Source organism: Aristolochia californica, unplaced genomic scaffold (assembly GCF_029961685.1).
Source record: "Aristolochia californica isolate CCGP_79_NKW_82.1479 unplaced genomic scaffold, dmAriCali1.0.hap1 SCAF_13, whole genome shotgun sequence".
Taxonomy (NCBI): Eukaryota; Viridiplantae; Streptophyta; class Magnoliopsida; order Piperales; family Aristolochiaceae; genus Aristolochia; species Aristolochia californica.
The window spans coordinates 5,527,850-5,550,473 of NW_027181804.1; the positions used below are offsets into that span (position 1 = coordinate 5,527,850).

Genomic DNA, 22,624 nt, shown 5'->3' on the forward strand with positions numbered 1-22,624 from the left:
AAACTCATTGCTTCCAGATTTAAACCCATTTTACGCTATTACCAGCGCACTTTTGCTATTACCAGCGTAATTTTTGTTTCACTGAATACTTTTGGTATTACCACCATTTTGTATTCGTCTTCACTACACATGCACTTATTTTTAAGTAACTGACTGTTCCGGTGCATGTCCCTGGGTTTGCCCAGGCTGTTTCTGAAGTTATTTGTCTTTTGCAAGCAAGAGCATTTCCATTTGCATTCATACATTACAACAAGGAATTTCACTGAGGTATAAAAAGGAATGAGTTCAAACAGGCATACAAGACTATTCAGACTAACATAGATCAACACTAGATTTACATGTTCTCTTTTGCAACTAAGTTCCAAGTCTAATGCAATGGTAAGTTATCCCATTGAATTCTTATGGATCACAACAAATGATATCAGATTTCTAATAGGCATATTCTACACAGTTTTACAAAAAGTTTTGAAACACATTTGAGCAACTTATTTTAACTCTACTAACATTAACCACATACTAAGAGGAGTTATTTGAAAACCACGAACAAAAATCAAAAGAAAATCATTGTTAAGATATAAAAGAGTCGTTCCCCCCCCCCCCCCCCCCCCCCCCCAAACCTAAACCTGACATTGTCCTCAATGGGGAAAAGTTAAAACACTAGAACGACTACAAAAAGAAAGGGTTAAGCTCCCTCAGGGCTCCTAAATCCATAGGTGGGACCATATGTGTTTGGCCATCAATAATAATACCGAAGAGTCAATAAAGACCCCCTGGAATGATACATAGTCTCCCTCGAAGAAGGTTTACTCGTATCAGCCGTACCCATAGGTAATCATCCGTAGATGAAACCGCTATCCCACATCACACTTTGAAGAAATCTCCGTGTGACTGGCCACTGAAGGCAGCAGGAATCACGCGCTGAGCACAAGTCTTTGAGTTACTCACCATAAGGTTTTCATTCAATACTTCAAGATCGAACTGGTCAATCCCAGAATGGTTGTTTGAGTACAGACCTCTCAAACTAGGGACCAAAAGTCTTGTCATCGACTACCGGAGCCATTTATGCTCTCAACCGGCAAGAGAGTACCCTGAGTCCATAACGGGGTTGGCTTCGCCGGGGGACCTCCAATTAATCAAGACCAGAGTACACCAAAGGTTATCCCAATAAGAATGAATAAACAAAAAATAAAAACTGTAATGTACAAAAGGATAGAAACGTGGGGATTGCCCACAATGTGCTAAATTTATAGTCCTAAGCAAGACTCTGACGCAATCAAGATGAATGGACAGGTTCCTCCAGGAAAATCACCATCACCTCCTCCGGTGTGGGAACATTCTCAAGATACGGTTTGAGCCTCTGACAGTTAACTTTGAAGGCTGACCCGTCTCCGTGATTGTGGATCTCAACAGCGCCATGAGGAAACACCTGTGTAACCTCAAATGGACCGGACCACCTAGATCTCAGCTTCCCTGGAAACAAATGCAATCATGAGTTATAAAGTAAAACATTCTGCCCAACAGTAAAAGACTTGCGAAAAATAGATTTATAATGTAAAAGCTTTGTTCGCTACTTGTACAATTTGGCATTATCATAAGCATCATGACGTATCTCCTCCAACTCATTCAATTGCAATTTCCTCTCCTCACCCGCTTGAGCCAAATCAATATTCAAAGCCTTAATGGCCCAATAAGCTCTACGCTCAAGCTCAACAGGTAGATGACATGCTTTTCCGAACACTAGGCGAAATGGAGACATCCCAATAAGAGTCTTAAGCACGTTTTATTTATTTATTTTTATTTTATTTTATTTTTTTATTTTTATTTTTTATTTTTATTTTTATCCTAACCTAAGACCATGGAAAACAAAGAAATACACTTAATACGTGCCTCCCCGGCAACGGTGCCAAAAACTTGATGCATAATTTAATTACATCGGCTTTTATACCTCGCCAGCGTACGAATCGTTCATGTAATCTAGCGGGAAGCGAGGGTCATATCCACAGGGAGGACTGAATTTTGTGTATTCTTCAGTCAACTAGCCTAACCAAATATGATGAATTAATCTAAACTAAACACTAATTATATCCTAAATTATCAAACCATCATGTGGTTAACTACTTCCACAATAGGAAACGTCAACTCTGGATTTTACCGTGATACGTACCTCTCTCGAGTGCCACGTAACCACGAATCCAGATTCTCAATCCTTGCGTCTAGCCCCTCTCGGGCGCCTAGAGTTAATGACAGAGATCGGATTACAATAGAATGCAGATAATCAATTTCCTATTGTGATGATACTAAAATTATCAACTCTGGATTTTACTGTGATTCGTGCCTCTCTCGAGCGCCATGTAACCAGGGATCCGATTTCTCAATCCTTACGTCTAGCCCCTCTCGGGCGCATAGAGTGAAAGACAGAAATTGGATTAAAATACCAAAATCCAACCTAAATTATAATCCTACCCTAACTATTTAATTTAATCAAATATCGGGAAAACAAATATTCAATAAACATTAATTATCAAATCACATTTAATAAACATTCAAAACCTAAGTTCAAACTATAGAAAAATTAAATTCAAAAATGACGGATTACTCCCCTTCTCCTTCCTCTCGCTCGGGCAGCAGACTCGTTCTCACGAGTGCTGCAATTTTCCGAAATTGATGGCTTCGAGTAGCAAGAGCGAGTGGCTAGAGGTAGAAACGACGCCGGCGAAGAAGGATAGAAGCCGACGGACGAAGTTGACGATCGGCGGACGACGGAATGAAGCCGAAATCCTCTGACCGGCTCTCTCGAGTCTCGGTCTGAGTCGAAATAGCTTAAAAAATGGTCGGAAATGGGTAATCGACACCGGAGGATGGTCGGAATGCGGAATCGGCGCCGGAGGAGCCCTCTCGGGTCACCTCTCGGCCTGGCGAGCAGAGAATGGCAACGTCAAACTCGCCACGATGGAGACTCTCTCGAGCTCTCCTCGGGTCTGTTCTCGGTTGCCGGATGGTGGTGGACGACGGTGACGAACGCCATTCGGAGGGAGCCCTCTCGGGTCTCCCCTCTGAACGGTCGGCGGCCTCCCCTGTTTCTCTCTTCTTTCCGGTTAACGGCCCCCCTGTTTCCGTCAACGGCTCTCATTTTAATACGATTTGCCCTAAAAAATCACCTCCCTTTCACTAAGAATATTTTGGTAAATATTTCCTTCTCCACCAAAATTCTCCTAAAATTCCATAATTAAATTCACAAAAATCATTTCAAGAAGAAATAAACCCTAAAAGGAATGAAATATTATTCAGGAGAGAAAAATATGCAATATAAGCAATGATTAATGTCAAATTCAATAAATGCACGTTTCAAGTGAAACCCGATAAATAACCACCTATAACACAATTATAAGGGTTATTCAATTATAATTAACCTAGTTCTCATGTCAGAATCTGGCATCTATCACCTTTCTAGATAATCTTTTGAAGTTTCTAACGAAAAAAAGTTATCCTCATCATCCAAGTCAGTTTCATAATTGGAGTCAGTCATATGGGAGGAGATTTCACACTAGTTTTTCAATGGTTAACACCTTTATTGCTCTGGTTTCATTTATAGCTATAACTTTGGAGATCCAATCCTTAGGTCAGCTTCTTAGAATTTTGTCTACCTTTTGTTTGCCAGTAAATATTGTATCTAAAAGAGCTGATTTACTATGAACACTATTGAATCTTTCTAACACTTATTTTTACTTCACAATAGGCCGTAATTTTCACATTGTTTGTCAAATTTGAAACCTCCCACCTTATCTCTTTAGGGAGTTTTTAAATGTCTTTTATTTTAATATCTAATTTATTAGGTTATTGAATTATTAGTAGATTCACCTTAGGATTGGGTGTAATCTTATTTTTGAATTTGGTTGTAAGATCTGTTTATCAAGAAGCTTATATTGTGTTCTAAGTAGCTAAACAAGTATCTTTTGCATTTGTAAACCAATTCAGACTTGTATAAGTTGATTGGGAGTCACTGAAAATCCTTTAATTGGGTCTAAGTGCATGTACCTAATAGTTGCAAGTAGTTATATACCTTTTTTAGGTTATTAGCAATAATTTTTGTTTTGTTGAATTTTAATAGATGGTATAATTTTAGGGCAACAACTCCTTCATGCAGAGTATTGGTATTTTACTCTCTACTTTGATCTTTGATCTCGATCTTGGTGCAATCTTACCGATTCCAGACGTCTGCCGACAATACAATGAACCAGAAAATCAACGTTTGTGATCTTTCTAAATAGGACACTTAATCTATAGTGAACCAGTAAACATTAATCAATCATCTTGCCAGTAATATATTTCGGGAAGATCATGATTTGATTTTTTCAGCTTTAAGGCAACTAAACCAAGTTCCAATTAAAGCATGTCTTGTTGATTATACGAGTTGCTTGAGCAACTTTGAAACAAAGATACGAGTTGGTGATTATACAAATTGCTAATTATATTGTTCAGGAAAAACACGAGTTGATGATGTTATTCATTGGTATCGTATTTGTATGATATCTGTTGTTGATTTATCATAATTCAAGAGACTTGGCAATCTCTTTTCTTTTTTCTTCGGTTACTGTTTTCTCTGCTATAGAAACAGGAGGGGGAGAGGTGTTGGTTTATTTTCATTATTGTTTATGCCTTGTTGTCATTCTGAGTTCTTCATTGGAGTATTTTCTCTGTCGCAATAATAGGTTTTTGCCAAGAAGAGAGGTGTTGTTTTTGCCTACTCACTCTATCGCACTAGACTCTACTGAGTTATATTGGTTTAATCTGTGAATCCGTAAAGAACCATACTGTATTTAATTTGTCAGGTTAACCGAGTGTGTCAGGATAACTCAGACTTGAGTTAGCCTGACTCGGTCCACTTGCTCTCTGCTTCTATTATACTGGCTCGGGTCCCAAGTTTTATATCGATTCCTCTCGTAACTTGGCTATATTCTTCTGATACCTGACTCGGCTCGACTCAGTCACTTGCCTCAATTTGACTCAATCCCTTGGCTTCGGCCTAATTATTATCTTGGATTTTTGGCAGTGTATTACTTGGTTCCAACTTATTACTTGGTGCACAACTTCCTGGTGGACTTGTTATGGATTCTTTCATGTATCCTTATTATTTTTAAGGACGTTCATTATTTACCAGTTATTCGCTGTTATACAACTGCACATTTGGTATATGTTATTTGGGCATTGGCCCATTTTCGTCGCTGCTATTGTGTCTCTTTGATTGAAACATTATTACAAAAGAAGAACTCCTTGGTTGTTTGCCTTGGGTTTATTATTTGTTGACTGTTGTCGACATTGGTTCATAAATTGGAGATTTGAGTTACATAGGAGAATAAAGCACATGGTGACCCCGACTTATTCACATTATCTTCCAATTGATTCCCCCATTACCCTTTTATTATTTGGCAACCTTTCTCCAATCGTCCTTTATTTGACTCTCACTTACCCCTCTGGCTAACCCTTTTTTGGAGAGTTATTTTGGTTGATCCTTTTTATTTATATCGGTGTTTTTTAAGTACTTTCAGACTTTTTATTGGTACCCTTGGGTTTTTTATTGTCGTCTTGTGAATAACAGAGATTACCCTTTTTAGTGATTGTTATCACTATATTTGTTCAAAATCATTTGCGGTTGGTTTCGACTTATCACCCATTTCTACCATTTGAGAGTTTGTATTTGGTGTCATACTTATCCTTGGGACACCGAGATGGAGGAGCTCATTACTACGTCTATATTATTGATTTCAAGTTGGGATCTCTGCCACCCAGCTTGAGGGGGAATGTTGGAACATGATGTAATTAAGGTGTCATTAATGTAATTAGTTTATGTTTCTTGTCTCTTCTTCACTATTACTAGAGTGAAGAGCATAATTATAATATTGCACTTTTATTCATTTATAAATATAGCATAAGGGGGAGGGTTTGGACACAAGTCCATAACCTCATTCTTTCTCCCTTTTCTCCCCAACGTGTGTTCTTCGTCTTTCTCCATGATGTAATCCATATAGTCCTGAAAATCAACACTTCAAAATAGAATTGTAATTTGAAATAGTACTTGTAAACCATTATAAAAATCTAAGGTATAGTAGTGACCGATTATCTTTGTTGTTTATTTGTCATTACTTTAATTGTAGGAGTGTAAAAAATTCAAATAAATGTAAAAAATTGATAAAACTGTATGATTGTTTACCCATGTTCTTCTAAGTTGAACTAATCCTTTTATTTTTACTATTTAAACAAATGTATCGTTTATCATGCCATTTATGTGTAAATTTAATTTAAAAAGGTTTCATTTGGAAAGAAAAAAGGTAAACTTTTTTCTCATTTTTATTGACCTATCTTCTACAATGTCTTAAATATGTCAATGGACTCTTCTAAATTATTTACATGTAAGTCAAAAATAATAATTATAAAAAAATTCATGTGTAATCAACATTAAAAAATTTATAATTGATTATATAGTTATATAAGCGAGGTCATCTAAGTTGCCGTAACTATTTAGCAAACAATATTAAATAAGTTCTAATATCTCTCTACGGAAAAAAAAAAAAAAGGTAAATTAAAAATCACTAAAAAATAAATTTTTAGATCTATAAAATGGTATCTTTCACTTTTATTTTAAATAGTTGAAAATCTCCGAGAATGAACTATGACCCAATTAATCTAGATCCGTTGAATAATAGTTTATCATATTCTCTATCGACTTCCATAGGACAAACCCCGAAAACTTAGGGTCTATTTGGAACCCCATGGAAAAGAAAAGAAAATGCGAAATTTAACCTTTTTTATTCCCAAAATTAATTAGTAAAAATAAGAATTTGAACATTATTTTATATTTATTCACTATTTTTTAGAATAATAATGATCAAATTCTCATTTTCTTTTTTCTTTTCTTTTCTAAGGGTTCCAAACATAACCTTATAATGACCACCCAATGGGAACGGGTACCGCTAAGGAGATAATCAACTAAACTTAACTCCCAATTTCAAAATGACCAACATTATTATCTAGTAAAAGTCCCATTCGTGGTCCCGTCAAGAACTAAGTTGAGCCAGATTGGAGCGAGGGTGAGCCAGTAGTAGTTTAGGGTCATGCTTGCCTTAAATTACCTACATCAAGTCTCTTCAGACATGGGAAAATGATTCCTCCAAAGTAGTCAAATCTGATTATGATGGACGAGCACTCGTTTGTAAAATAAAATGCCATTTTTTGACTGCGCCAAAGCTTCCAAGTTGATAGCGGCGATGCCTCCGCCTGGCCGGTGCCCAAGTTCAAGTATTTTCTGACCATCACGATATCCATGTGCTGGATGCGAGCCGATCGGGCTCCGGGGAACTCCACTCTCCTCCAAAAGTCCGACCATTTTGCTCTCCGACCACCTTTTTAACGTGGTCAAGACTCTCTCCGGACCTCCCCTTTGGAATCTTTTTATTTCAAATTTTTGTGCCAAAAATGTGTGAGGCAATCAAGATATGGGATCTCCACAACTAAGGGCCACGGGTGGATGGAGATGGGGTTGGATTTCTAAACCTGTGACGAGTTTTTTTAGGACATATTTTCATTAAATTCATAAGGTGGAATGAGTTAATTCAATCTGATCTATGTTCGCTCCTATTCAAAACCAAAGACTCGTTCAAACCCGGAATTATTAGACCAATCGGTTCGAAGGAGATCCGGGAGTCAATAACCCCATCATTAATTAAGAACATGCAAAGACTCGATTCATATATTCAAGCTCATGATATAAGTGTAATGATTTGGTGTGTGAATATGATATGTATCAGATTTTGGGGTCTGTGTTGGAACCCTATGGAGAAAAAAGAAAAAGCTAAACCTGTGACAAGTTTTTTTAGGACATATTTTAATTAAATTCATAAGGTGGAATGGGTTTTTAAAAGGCGGAATTGAATCCAATCTATGTTCACTCCAACTCAAAACCCAAGACTCATTCAAACACGGAATTATTAAACCAATCGGTTCGAGGGAGATCCGGAGTCAACAACCCCATCATTAATCAAGAATATGCAAAGACTTGCTTCATATATTCAAGCTCACGATATAAGTGTAATGATTCGATGTGTGTAAATATCATATGTATCATATTTTAGAGTCGGTTTGAAACCCCATGTTGAAACCAGTTGCGTTAAAACCTCGAGGCATTCGTAAGAGGCATAAAAGAACATTATATAAGGACCGGCCCGGTCGATATCTCAATACCCCAAGGGAAAAAAACAAAAATTTAATCATTATTATTCTAAAAAATAGTTAGTAAAAAAATAATTTAATCATAATCTTACTTTTATTAATTATTTTTTAAATAATAATAATTTAATTTTTATTTTTTTTCTTTTGTGAGGTTATAGGAGAAGCGTTATTGTAGGACGGAAGAACAGTTGACCACGTGAATTTACCGAGTCAAATCAGTGATCCCAGAGGCGACGTGTGCATCCAATCATTTGATCAATTCGTTAGGGTACGGAAAGGCGATCATTGGGCGAGGATTGTAGTACGGACCCGCCAAAAGGTTAAGATTAGATTAATAAGAGTAGGATATAGGTAAGACGTGGACGTCCGTAACGTAGAGCGAGCGAATGTGAAAGCAAAATAGCATAAGATTATAGAAGAACCTCCTTTGCCCACGTGTCGTATCTTCGGTGCTCTGCCACAGGTGGAGCTTTCAACTGGTCAACCACGAACCACTCCCTTGACTCGAACCCGTGTAAATAGTAACATCTACAAATCGGTTCACTTTTGGACATATATACCCTTACACCCTTTAATTAATTCTAACAATTTTCTTTATTTATTTATTTATTTTAATTTTTTTGCATGGACGGGCAACAGCCATGATCTGGGTGGGGTGACTTAGAGCTAAATGTCTTCGTCAATTCATGAAGTTACAAAGGTTAATTTGGGTGATTTGGAGATAAAGTTTGGTAAACGGGCAGATGGCGAGGCCGTTGATGGTGGTAGTAGACTCCGTCGTCCCCGAAACTAAAGACAAACTCGACTCTGCACAGTCTCCCGCCGCAAACCAAAAAAGTCGGTGAAACTAAACGATTAAAATCTGGTTAAATTTCAAAGCCACGTATCAATCAACCCTGCCTAATTTGGTTCTTGAAAACGATCGGGATTTTCCAAATCTTTTGGTGCTTCAAGAAGAATGACCAATCATAATATGCCGTCACACACCGAAAGAAGAGATTCATCGTATTTTTCTTAAAAAAATGGCTTCATGACTTTCACAGTTTCGAATACTAATTGGTTCAGCTAACTGCGCTGCTGCTGCTGTAAAGTAAGCAGCAGCAGGAGGAGTTAAAAAATTATCATTCTTGCGGCAACAGATACTGGCTCGAATGCATACATGACTTTGAGTCCAGCTTCCGGCGATCAAATCAAGAGGCTCGTCTTTCTGTCCGAAGATTTTCTTCTCAGGGTAGATAACTCGGCCTTGGCAGCCACCTTGAACGGACAGGTCGAGCTCGAGTATCCGCTCACCAAGTTCAGGTACATGTCCAGGTCGTGACACTTGGCCACATTGCCGGCGTGCCGGCTGAGATCTGGACAGTCCAATGTGCTCAGCCGGAGCTCCTGCCCCACGTCGACGTAGTCCCAACGAGTGTCCAACAGGCTCTTCAGTAGCTCCACGGGGAGGTGACTCTTCGTCTGGCACCTCTCCGGCGACTCCTCCTCGTCGTCGAGCACAATGCCGGGGACTTTGGTGATCACGTCCTGGGAGTTGACGATCCGTAGGACTTTGCTCCCCTGCCGTTCCATGTGCCGTCTGAAGCTTTCGTTCCCGACGCGTGGTCCGGCGAAGGAGTAAACAGTCACCGGTGGCGACTTGTGGCGGAACGTCATTGTGATATCGTAGGCCGTTAGCACGGCCAACGCCGCGCCGAGACTGTGGCCTGTTACGGTTATACTTATGGGCTCGTCTTTGTACCGCTTTAGCAATCTCCTCACCTCGTCTCTCACGGCTTCACACAGACTCAGCCGCTTTAAGCTCCTCGACGTGAACAGACTCCAGAAGCCGCTCTCCACCATTGGGAGGCATCCTGAGGCGGAGCTGCCGGGAAGCTGAGTCAGCATCGACCGCAGATTTTCCAGCCACTCCAAGCAGGTGACAGTCCCCCGGTAAGCGATGACAATGTCTCGCCTGCCGAGCCTGGAGATGGTCTTGGGGTCGTCCGCGACTGCCACGTACCCAATCCAACTGGACTGTATCGACATCCAGCTCGGTGCTCGGTCGACCCAACGTGGCAACTGAATTCCTGACGTGGCATGCAGGTTACGCGTCGGAACATAGCCAGAGTCCGGCATGCCGGAATGGAGCAGCAACTCTTGTTTCCGGTAACGACTCGTCGCATAACTGTCGGACGAGACGTCGAACTCGAAGGCATCATACGCGGACTGTGCAAACTTGCCATAACGGAGTATCTCCGCCCTGAGGCTGTCGTCAAGCGGGTCAAGCAAGCCTTCCCAGTTGTTGCAGCCCTGGAGCTCTGTCCACCTCTTAGCCAGCGTCGAACTTGATGACTGAGTTACAGCTACCCTGGAGGCGCTGACAGGGGACGTGTATCGAACAGTGGGGAGACGGGAAGGACAAGCCTTTGTAATAGCTAGTCTCATATTTGCTTAGTAAAACGAATGCACTACTCACTCGCTATAAATCGGGCTCCCCGGATGACTTAGAGCGAGTGAAGGGCTCAAGAAGACTACTATCTAGCTGGTAATTCTGTTCTATGCATCTACAATGGAGTAGATGTGGGGTTTTATAACCAGAGAAAGAGAGGAGCCGAGAGGAAAAAGATTGGACGGTGCGAGCGATGCAAGATAGGATTGATACGATGAAGAAAGATGAAAGCGAAGGGAGAGAGAGAGAGAGAGAGTAAGATCTGTAACTTGAAAAACTGGCTGTAGACAGAGTAGTGCGGGTAAGTAGGCCATGATCAAGAAATCATAATGCAGTACAAGGCTGATCAAGCAGGTCAGGGTCATTTTCTCGACCCATAAGTATCGTCTTCATTTGACTGACCTCGCCGCAATTGAGTTTTCCATTTCGAAACATTTGATGTACTTTCCGACTGTGTGAACTGCTGCTTTCATCTCTCTCCCCATGAGCTTCACTGCCTCTTCGAACGTACAATCTTACTGCTGCAGTCAGGAGCGGAGCCAAGATGCTACCTCTTTTCGAGCTTTCTTAGGATTTTTGTCTTTCCCTGTTTCTAAGTGGGATACGCTAAAAATGTCTTACGTGGCTACTCTTATCAATAAATCTTCTTCCTAGTGGAAGGTAGCGGAGCAATGTCAAACCTATTAAAAACTGGGTCACTGTTCGATATTCTTTTCATCTTTCTCGTCGTATACATGATAATAGTTTGATCGTGAAAATATCTGCAACTTAAAGCTAGTAAGAGAAAAGTGAGATTTTCCTTTACTGAATCTACCACTTAAAGTTGCTGAAACTTCTTCTCATTGGTGTTATGATCTTCGTCTCTCGCTTATTCTCTCCCACATATATGGCATCTTATCGCATCCGTAACAATCTGCCTTTTTCTGAACCAAAATCGGCGAATGAACTAATACGAATTTCTTGCTTTCATCCTGGCTCACTTGTTTGCTCTACTTTCTGTTTTAATGCCCGAACGATCAACAGGCAAGAAGATAAGGCCTAGGCTCTCTACCCAATTCGAATTTTCAGAAACAGTTCTCTCTAGCAGTTCCCCGTGAAGGACGCAACTTGTTCTCGTTAGGGGCACCGTGTAAACTATCCTAGGCTCCCTCATTTCTCCCAGCTCCTCTCGTCCAGCTCTCGTTAATGAGAAAGCAGATAAGGGCATTTTGCAGAAGCTCTAGTGCTCTTCCGATAAAGTTTGTTACTACCCCATTTCTGAGCTTTTCACTCTTTTCAGAACTTGGAGGTTGCATGCGCACAACTCGAGTTGAACGGAGTCGGGAACGAGTTGCACTCAGGATTCGAAGAGTACTGAAGATTCTTAACGGAAACAAGCAGCAGTCCAGATTCGAAGTACATCGGATCCTTTCAAATCTGTGAAAGCCGTCGTTACAACAGTGCGCAGAGATAGCGACAGCTCACAAACCCGAACGCTTCCTCTCCGAGATAACATTTTACTTAACTTTCTGTCTCTCGTCGCCATTTCTCTTCTCCCAGAATAATGACTTCGCCATTGAAAACTTTTTTGACTAGAATGCCACGAACCAGTCGAAGAAAGTATGAAAGAATATCCACAAATTTCAGCAGTGGAGTACTGTTATCAAGCGGTGCGGTCAAGTCATTCAGCACAGAAAATTATTTTATCAAAAACAGACGAAAGAAGATCACTTTAGTAAGCTTAGATAATTCTGGACGAGGTAAGTGGAGAGGAGCACAGAAAAGGCAGTTCGAAGAGCGACTCTTGATCTTTAGTTTCCCCCTGTCGTCCGATCTCACTTCCTTCATCGATTAACCCGGAAGGGGTAACGCTATACTCTGAATTCTGACTCAGGTGATTGGAGTCTGTGCCACCAATGGCTTTCATGACTGACGACTGAACCGTCTCCGGGTGGGTCCGAACTGGATTCGGTTTGCGTCAGCTCGGGTCACCGCTGTCCACTTCGCTATAGAAGAAGCCAATCATTTCATACAAGTAAATAACATTTATACCCTTAAAGTTGAGCTAAAGAGAACTGTCACTTTGTGGACAGTCATGGCAAAATAGTCAATTAAAGACTAATGTGCTAGAATAACTAACTCTTGCAAAAACCTGAGCTAAGGTGTGAAATAAGTATAAGGAAAGTATTAATTTTATGGTTTGATAGAGGAGACAAAATAATAGACCAAAAGTTATTTTATTAAAATCACTAAAAGTTATATGAATCACATTATTTAATTTAATATACCACATACCCTTAATATACTATTCCCTCATACCTTGGAAGGACAAACATGACCTTGGCAATAAAGATGTGCATAGTGTTTGTGGGTGTTTAATTTTCAATTACTTTTAGAATTTATACATGAACTTTTGAACATGTTATATAGAATAAATTGGGTCAAGTGAGTAGGTTAGGACAACAAATAGATGTGTGTGGGGTTTCTTCAAACATGTCTTAACACATAAGAGGGGAATTGGAGTTGTCTTAACTCAATGAAAAATATATATACCTTGCCATTGCTCTTCACCCGATAATGTTTTTTCTTTGATTTCGTCCGCCCCAACCACTACCAGTGTCGTTGTTCTTCCACATCTCTTTAACGAACGACGTATTCTCTTCGATTCTGTCAGCACCAGTTGTTGTTCACATTTCTTCACCGGACGATGCGATTCCGTCTACCCCAGTTGCTACCAGTGCCGCTACTCTTCTACATCTCCTCACCGAACGATGCGATTCCATTAACTCCATCCGCTACCAATGTCATTATTCTTCCACATCTCTTCACCAGATGATACATTTTGAATTTAGCTTCATTGCTCTTCTACATCTCTTCACTGAACGATGCGATTCCGTCCGCCCTAGTCACTACCAGTGTCGCTGCTCTTCCACATCTCTTCACCGGACGATGCGTTCTCTTTGATTCCATCCACCCCAACCGCTACAAAGTGCCGGTCCTCTTCTACATCTCTTCACTGGACGATACGATTACGTCTGCCCCAGCCACCACCAGTGTTGTTGCTCTTCCTAACTACTAATGTCATTGCTCTCCTCGTTCTTTTGCTTCCAAGAACCCTCAAAACAAATCTCCTTACATAGCCAGTACCAAGTTTACCGTTTCAATTGCTACGAGACAAGATTGGCCTCTCTAACAAGAGGTTTATCTTGAGGAGGTATGATATGGAATTAGCATAATCCCTTCAGTTATCAAATAAGAACCCATTGGATTTATCTTATCATGTAAAGTTTTTCTCTATTCTTAATTATATAAATACCACCCTCACTCAATTGTAAAGGTGTGGTTCAATTCAACCATTTGTTGTATTTATTTTATCATGTAAAACTTATCTTCTCTATTCTAAATTGTATAAACACCACTCTTACTCAATTGTATAAGTGTAGTTCAGTTCAACATCTAACACCCACCCATATCATGATCAAGCCCCCATGAATCTTAGCAGGGCGTCTGCAAACCCCATCCATTCCCACATGTCCTTACTCTGTACCTAAGCCATATCCCTCATAAGTGGTCCCTAAAGTTTTATCGGTTTAATTCTTTTTTACCTTTTATATTGTCATTTGAACTAAGATAAGGGCATAAGTAAACAATATAATTATATATACATTTAGTCATATCAGACTTTCAAGGCTAACCTCATCTCTGCCCTATCATGTGCAAGCTTTTTGGGAGAAACTCATATCTGGCAAAATGAGAAACTCATCCTCACCTCAAGGAGCAACGAACTTCGTCCTTAGTTTTAGATGGGTTAATGCTCTGTTTCATCTAATATTTCTTTGCCCATTCCGTTTCCTACTGATCTGCATATCGTGCATCCAGTCTGCCCAGATTTCCGTCATGAACTGAATTCAAAGTGATTTTGTTCATACAGACTTAGGTGAACTGGAATGGCTTCAGTAAACTGCGACTTGGGGGCAAGCGTTGATGATGTTAACTGGACGATAAACTTTTCATTATTCAAGATGGGGATAAATAGCTTTTTATGAACAGATCATCAAGTTCCCCGAACATTAGGTGGGCAAAGACTAGCTTTTTGACATTACTTCTCCTTCCCATTGACTAGAGATTCTCAGATAAGTTTTTTTTCTGAGCTCACAACTGTCTGGCTCAAGAAGTATCAATGGAGTTTGTTGTCATCCACTTTTCTAAACAATTCTTTGGCCAGTCTTGACTCGTGGGTACTCGTGTTCACCGTACCTGCATCATATCGCCATACTGTAGAGCTTCTCTTCTTCTTGCTAGAACTAAATGGGCATTGACGGATGGTGAGGGGTGAAAGCTTCAATTATTTGGATCCGGAGAGAGAGAGAGCTGACGCACCTCTCATTGTTCTCACGGCTACCGGAGGAGAAACATCATTTGACGGATGGTGACGGATGAAAGCTTCAATTATTTGGATCCGGAGAGAGAGAGCTGACGCACCTCTCATTGTTCTCACGGCTACCGGAGGAGAAACATCATTTAAGTTTCGATCTTGGAGAAAGTTCCCACCAACCACTCAATCTATATCCACCAAAATAATAGAAAAACTAATCGATTAATTAAATAGGAAAAACCATTTGGTGCGAAATATGTGAAACAGCTATCTCAGTCATTTGATCATGATCGGATGATTGAGATAATGTTTCGCACCAAATGGGTTTTTGTATTGGATCAGTTATTCATTTATATGAGATTTAATTTGCATTCTATATAATTTTAAATGCAAAATTTAAAAACTTTTTTATCTAAAAAAAATTCATGTTAAATCAACTATTGTATTCTACATAATTGTCCCACATTTGAATTACTATTATTACAAAAATAGTTAATTAATTCAGTTTGTTCATTTCTTCTTCTTTTCCCTGATATCGAAAGTATAGGTTGGTTCCTCTCCTTTAATTTGTTGACAACACCCTTTGTTTCTATCAACCTTAGTTGATCAAAAGATAGATCTTAAGGCCCTTACAACCTTGTATGAATTTTGATACTCATTCCTTCAAACTCATTCAGATACTACCTTATCAAATGGCAGTAGGTGTGAGCACTAAAAAGCTTAAAGCAGATGAACAAATCCTTCTTAGGGAAGGAAACCTTCTTAAGTCGGGCTGCTGCTTCATTTTCTGCTACATGCCCAGGTCGAAGAACTCACTGCATCTTTCTCTCATAATCTCCAGGGTCTCCAAAGAGACGCCATGATCGACCACTTTGAAGAATCCTCCTATGTTACACTAGCTTTAACCATCTCTCCGCCATGATTCTTTGGAGATACTTGACATTATTATACATTGGGGAATAATATACCCAGTAAATCTTATACATTATACCTGATGAAACGTCTCAGATTTTGGGGTGGGCAACATATTCCTGATATAATTAAGTATTATTTTGTCCAACATAGGCTAATAAGACAACAATACTTGACAAAGAACCTGGACCTGGAAGATCTAAAGGGCGTGAAATGTTTACAGAACACCCGATGATTTAAATTTCTGGGTTCAGTTCATATAATCATAAGGAAAGAATCAGACAATTTTGAGTGAAATTTTGCTTTTAAGTTTCTGAAGTATAATCATGGAAGAACTGAATATATACAGTTGTCTCATCAAGAGTGAATAATGAGCTGATTTACTCAATGGCAGCAGACGGTGGAATCATCCCCTGCATCCAATGCTTTGGACAACAATGGCACAATTGAGACCGAATTGCAACTGAAAGAACTGGATATGCAATAAAACAAGAAAACAACAAGTACAGATACTCAAGTTTGGATCGGTAAAACCATTTAAAATGAGCTACTTTAAGAAGAAAGAAGTTCTTCAATGGGTGCAGACAAGATCTTCGCTGCACCATTTTACCAGTCCTGGTCAGAAGGAACAATTCCATTCATACAGTTCAATTGCCTAAGTGCACCAAAAATCGAAGGGACCTCTTCTTACATGCCTATGATCAATTCTTGGCCTTCAGAGTATTGTTTTCCTTGATCCGTTCGCGATTATCCAACTTCACAAAGCGCCTGAGGTCCTCACAAGGAAGAGTCTCTAAATCCTTCCTCTTTAGTTCACTTAATGCAGGGCGTTTATCAAGCAGGTGCCATAACCAATCCGGATATTCGGAGTCTGGCAAAACTTTTGGATCAGTACCATCTTTCAGGATATTGGCACCAACAACTGTTGTCGACTTGATTTCCTGACTGAGCGTAGAAGCCTTTGGAGCATCAGCAGCAGCACTTCCCTTGCCACCTTTTTTTGCTTTGCCACCTGCTGCCGCATATCCTCTAACACCAACAACCTCCATAGAGACAACTATGTGTCTAATTGCTCTACTGCAGCGCATTGCCATTTCTGGAACACATTTACTACTTAGTAATAGGCTAGAGCAAAGACCAGCTTTTTCACTACACAGTTATCTTTCTGAAAGCTTATGATAGTTTCTGAGAGTAGAAAAATTATCCCAACCAAATGAATAAATTGGTTTGCTATTTTTCTTTCTTGGTGTCAATTAAAATCCATAGTGAACTTTTTTTAAAGTAAATGAATGGATGAGTGAGTGAAGAATTAAATCAACAAATAATAACAAATTCCTTGAACCTTGAAATTAACTGCGAACATTGTTTCAATGAGCAATTCGGACCAATAAGTCCTTTTCATTTCATAGGTAATAAATACAATCATAGAGTTAAAAATTTAAGGTAATGGTTTACAATAAGTGGATATATGAACCAGTCAAAGAACATGTATTTGGTCTACCAATTACTTACACATGACAAATAAAGCACTTGTTTCAAAATGAATGAATGAATGAAATGATATTTTAAACAAAGAAAAGATTCCAATCACAACCCATGTTTTGTATCTACCTCCTTTTTCTAGTTGCATGGAAAACAATTATTTATCATCAACTGGTAGAAAATAAAATGAGAAGGTTGAAGCTAGCAAATGTAAGCAGAAATGAGGAATAGATGAAGTGTAGATGATATTGAAATTCAAATAGAAGAACTATTTGGATCGCTAGTACTGGTAGATGACAGCGGCTAGCCAATACACCCAAAAGACCGATATGTTAGGTGCGGAAAGCTACCGCCTACAAGAGTGGATGGAACCACTCTGACAACCCCGCCCATTCTTGACCGCCTCTCATGGGATTCGAATGCAGGACATGGTGTGTCCAGCTCTGAGACCATGACAGCGCCTAGCCAATATACCCAAAAGACCAATTTGTTAGGTGCAAAAAGCTACCGCCTACAAGAGTAGATGGAACCACTCTGACACCCACCCCGCCCATTCTTGACCGCTTCTCACGGGATTCGAACGCGGGACGTGGCGTGCCCAGCTCTGATACCATGACAGTGCCTAGCCAATACACCTAAAAGACCGATCTGTTAGGTGCGGAAAGCTACCGCTTACAAAAGTGGACGGAACCACTCTGACAGTAGATGCCCCAGCATCAGCATAAAAAAGGTCACATATGTCATCAGACAACAGAATGTTGGAAATGCTTTATACAATTGTAATTTGTACATATGTGGTTTTTTGCCTTATTAAGTATTTACATGGCTTTGAAAGGAAAATCACAGTTTGCCAATTTTCATTTAAACAAAAAAGAAGAGAAAATCACATGCATCTAGCAATTTAACAAAACCAATTTTCTTTGAAATGCTATTGGCAAATTCCAAGGCCTGATAACTGGTCCTATAGAGACTAACAACCAACAACTAAAAGGCATTGATTAGGAAGCAGGCCAGAGGTCATGACAACTGCAAGAAGAAAAAGACCTTAGCCCCTTCAGTAGCTCATTCCCCAGGCCTTAGCTAGAAAAAAACCAAAATAAAACTTGGATCATATTGCGACACAAGCAACTATCAACATACCACTTTCCTTTGTTCTCCAAAATAAGTTGAATGAAACATGAACTTTTACTTTCTTTTTGAGTAGTAATCAACTTCATATGTCACGTCATTCCATGTACTTCCAGAAGCTAGCAGTTCTGCTGAGTTATTAATTTCCAAATAAAGATACGACATTCACATATGCAAAGAACTCAACTCTCCACCACTGCCTAGCACAAGTTTCTGGTTTTAATCCATAAGAAACAATGGCAATACAATCCCCTTTTTAGCCAAAATAGGAACACTTAAAAATACTAACGTGCCACGCATGCAATAAAACAACTTCTCCAAAACAATAACCCGTTCCTCCTCTGAGCCCAGCCAACAGCAGCAATGACCCATGTCATAGGTAAAGCTTATAGAGACTCTATTAACCTAAAAAAAAAAAGTTGTATATCAACATTTTAAAATGTTTGGGATGCAAAAGTTAAACTTTTATAAAAAATAAAAAACACCCAAGAGTTGTTTCATTCATTTTTTTTTTGAGGATGCATCTTTTTCAATTGAGTAAGATAGTGTGAACTAAAAGATGACATCTAGGGAAGATGTGAATGAAATTTGCCAATAAAAACTTTGTAGCATCACATTGTTTCCATTATATATCAACAAACAACAGTAAACCCCACTTATAGCATGTTACAGCACGGGAGTAACAAAAGAAGGTTGCAGAAAGAAAGTTCCAAAAGAGTATGGCTAAGCCCATTGGTCCTTTAACTGAAGTTGTTCTTCATTTGCTTCACACAATTTTTAATATTTTCAACAACAACAAACATGTTCTTCTTCTGAACTTCTTCCAGAAGCAAATTGCATATTTTATATATAGCTGTTATATCTTTACTTATCATCTCACAGAAAGCAAGTAAGCCCACTCACATTCATCCACATGGCAAAGCCCATGAATTAGAAGTGTGTAAGTTCCAAGGTCAAGACAAATGTGGTGCTTGTTTACCATGTCATCCAATAATTTCCTCAATTAGTCTTTTGTTTGTCCAGTTCTCAAGCACAGTTTAAGTAAGGGATGATATGTTAAAAGATCAGGCTCACAAGACATTGAACTTTCCATCTCCTTCAAAACTTCAAAAGCATTTTCCACTTGTGAATGGTGGCAAAATATAGAAATCAAAGTATTGTAGGTCGATACACTAGGGGAGAGCCCATTATTGCACATCTCCTCTTCAAATATACGGACAGCCTTGCGTCAGAATGTGGATAAAAAAATTATAAAAATGTGTGTCAGGTTTACATCCAACTGCCTTCTTCCTCTCCAAGATTTGCAAGGCTTCTTCTATTTCCTCTGATTTTGTAAGTGAATGCATTATAGAAGTAAAGGTCACCATATTTGGAAGACAACCCTCAGCTTGCATCTCATCCAATAAATCATAAACTTTACGAAAATTAAATTGGTCACAGTAACCTTGTATGATAGTTGAATAGTTAATAACACAAGGTCAAGGAAACTCCACTGTACCTCATCAATTCTTCAGACTTTGCACAACCAATGGATGAAAATAGTAAAGGTGTAAGCATTCGGAGGGAAGTGAACCTTGAGCTCTAGAAAAAATTCATGTGCACGCTCAACTTTTTTTTCTTTACAAAGGGTGTCAAGCATGATAATTCATAGACACCACATCTTTCTTTACACCTAAGAGCTCCAAATCATTAAATGTCGTAATGGCTTCTTCCCATCTCCCTGCCCCGGTAAGCCTTCTCATAATTCTAGTAACTGTGTTAAGAATTACAAGACCATTTTCATGCATCTCTTCTACCACTGTCCACATCGTATCCATTTTCTTCATCTTTCCTAAAATATCAACCATCTTATTATATGCTTCTGCACTGTGATTATATTCAGGCTGTGAAGCAGCCCATCTGAAGAGACCTATAGCAGACTTCCAATCATCTTCAAATCTCTTGAGCAAATCACCAACAAGATGCTTTGAAGGTTGGATTCTACAACAAACTTCATTTCTTAAGAGAGATTGAAGAACTTTATCCTCATGTGCTCCGCGATGGAATTTTGGAATGATGCTGAGGATTTTATTTGTACAATCATCTTCTTTGAGAGAAAGATATGGAGCTTTGACCAAAGTCTGTGCCCTTTGCATATGAGTTTTCATTGGAGAATATGGATAAACAACCTCCTTCAAAGGCACAAGAGAAGGAGAACATGCATGATATTTGAAGCCAATTAATATACCAGCAAATGGACATGATATTGAAGTACATATAAAAACATCGCCTTTACTACGCTTTATCCAACTTGTGCCAATTACAGAGCTGCGGTAACATGAAATAAGGGAAGGCAATCTACAGTTTTGCATCCTAAAGTATATTGGAGTGTTAGCTTCTTCACCTGTGAAGATGACAAAACAGGCTTTGGCTTCCTATCTCCAAAAATTGATAATAACAACTCCAGCAGATTTATGAAATGAATTTTTCATTTGGCAACATCCATGCACCCCCTACACTATCATAAAAAATTATGATCTTATATGTTCAACTGTACTATGGACAGATATGTCATGCAATGGAATTGAGTATAAAATCTAATGAAATGAAGAGATAAATATATGGTTCATCTTAGGGCAGATGACTGTACATAAATAATTAAACAAAAAACATCTTGTTGAACTTGAACAAATATTTGGTTTATCTTAGAGAAGATCGCATCTGCAACCAAGTTCACACGGCAAATATTATTTGATCATCCACAGTCCAATGGCATTCCGTACCAATAATAATCAAAGAACTTCACAGCTAAAAAATGGTAAAACATTCCAGCAGTATAAAAGGCCATGGCAATGCAGTAGTAAGGTAACTGTGAAAATACAAAGATGGGAGGAATTAATAATAAAAAACTCAAACTAAATGCACAAAGAATATGTTTCAACCGTAAAAAATAACAAACCCATGTAAGTCACTTTTGTTATGTTACAGTAAACGGGGTAAGCCACAAAAGCTATGAGACTCACCTTTTTACTACCTGCAAAGTAATATAAGGCAGGATACGTTAATATTTGAAAACCAAGTGAATAAATCGGCTCAATAAAAATGGAAGAAACCAAGTTTTCTGCATAAGTCAAAACCAAGCAAGTCAAAATGTATATGCAAACAGACAATCAACATAGCTATAAGTGGAAACGTCCAGAAGCAGACTTTGGGAGGGGAGCAAAAAAATTAAATAAAGCTGCTGCAGATGGTTAGAGAAAACTCCTAAACCTCTAGATCTCATAAAACACAAGTGACAGAGTCCAAAAAGGAGGAAAGGAAGATTCCGAGAGGCCTTATAGGAAAATTTAATCGGTCTCGCAGAAAAAAATAAAAAGACATGCATCGCCTGAAGTATCAGCTCATGAATATTTTCATATTCAATTCAATTACCTGAATTTTAGTAAGACCAATTCCAGTACATACTTTAAGTTTGTTTTCCTTTTTCCTTTAAAAAATACTCATCCCAAAGAAAAAACAGAACGGTAGGGCGAGGATATCCATGGCCGTGAGCCCTGCATGTGGTGGAAGACAAATACTCATTCCTAGAATCTTTACAACCAGCATGTCCTTTTGGTTAATCATCTCGAAATGAAAAAATAAAATGCGGGTTACGCTTCATTGTCAGCAATTGAAAAACCATTCATGAGAAACTGCTTTTTTTCAGTTGGTCAGGTTTTCAGACTGTGGGTCGCCCATGATTATCATTTTAACCATGTGGGGCGACCCTAATCAGTACAATTTGATCGCATGCTACTCATGTATAAGTGGGCGAAGAGAAATAGCTAAAGGCAGGAGATGAAAGACAACAGAAACCATAGAAGGAAAAACAATAACTGGCTGGCAGGGAGCATACACCATGGAAGGATAGGAAAGAGATACTCACCGGAGAGAGATGACGACGGCGGACAACCGGCGCAAGATAGGATGTAAAGAGAACGGCAGAACCGGAACGGTTAACAAGAAGACTGTGAGGAGAATCCTAATAACCAAACCGGAAGGCAATATTGTTAAAACCGAGCCGCTTCCCTATATTCAATGAAAGGTTTTCTATCAGAAGAACCAGCAAAACAATC

General features: G+C 39.1%; 2 protein-coding genes and 1 pseudogene across 4 annotated transcripts; all 3 read right to left on the minus strand.

Moving 5' to 3' along the window:
* Positions 1-9,408: 9,408 nt before the first annotated feature.
* LOC137948567 (phospholipase A(1) DAD1, chloroplastic-like) lies at positions 9,409-10,650 on the minus strand. The gene has a single exon (XM_068794654.1). The coding sequence runs from the start codon at positions 10,648-10,650 to the stop codon at positions 9,409-9,411; it is 1,242 nt and encodes a 413-aa protein (XP_068650755.1).
* A 5,687-nt stretch (positions 10,651-16,337) lies between these two features.
* Positions 16,338-22,528, minus strand: LOC137948711 (large ribosomal subunit protein mL54-like). 3 transcript variants are annotated; one of them, XM_068794859.1, is made up of 2 exons: positions 22,435-22,528; positions 16,338-17,016 (listed from the first exon to the last, which is right to left on the minus strand). In XM_068794859.1, the coding sequence occupies exon 2, from the start codon at positions 17,012-17,014 to the stop codon at positions 16,622-16,624; it is 393 nt and encodes a 130-aa protein (XP_068650960.1). In that variant the 5' UTR covers positions 17,015-17,016; positions 22,435-22,528; the 3' UTR covers positions 16,338-16,621. The 3 variants fall into 3 exon arrangements, with proteins under 3 accessions (XP_068650960.1, XP_068650962.1, XP_068650961.1); XM_068794861.1 differs by lacking the exon at positions 22,435-22,528 and adding an exon at positions 21,533-21,543; XM_068794860.1 differs by lacking the exon at positions 22,435-22,528 and adding an exon at positions 20,914-21,009.
* LOC137948568 (pentatricopeptide repeat-containing protein At3g04130, mitochondrial-like) lies at positions 19,271-20,890 on the minus strand (annotated as a pseudogene).
* Positions 22,529-22,624: the final 96 nt, after the last annotated feature.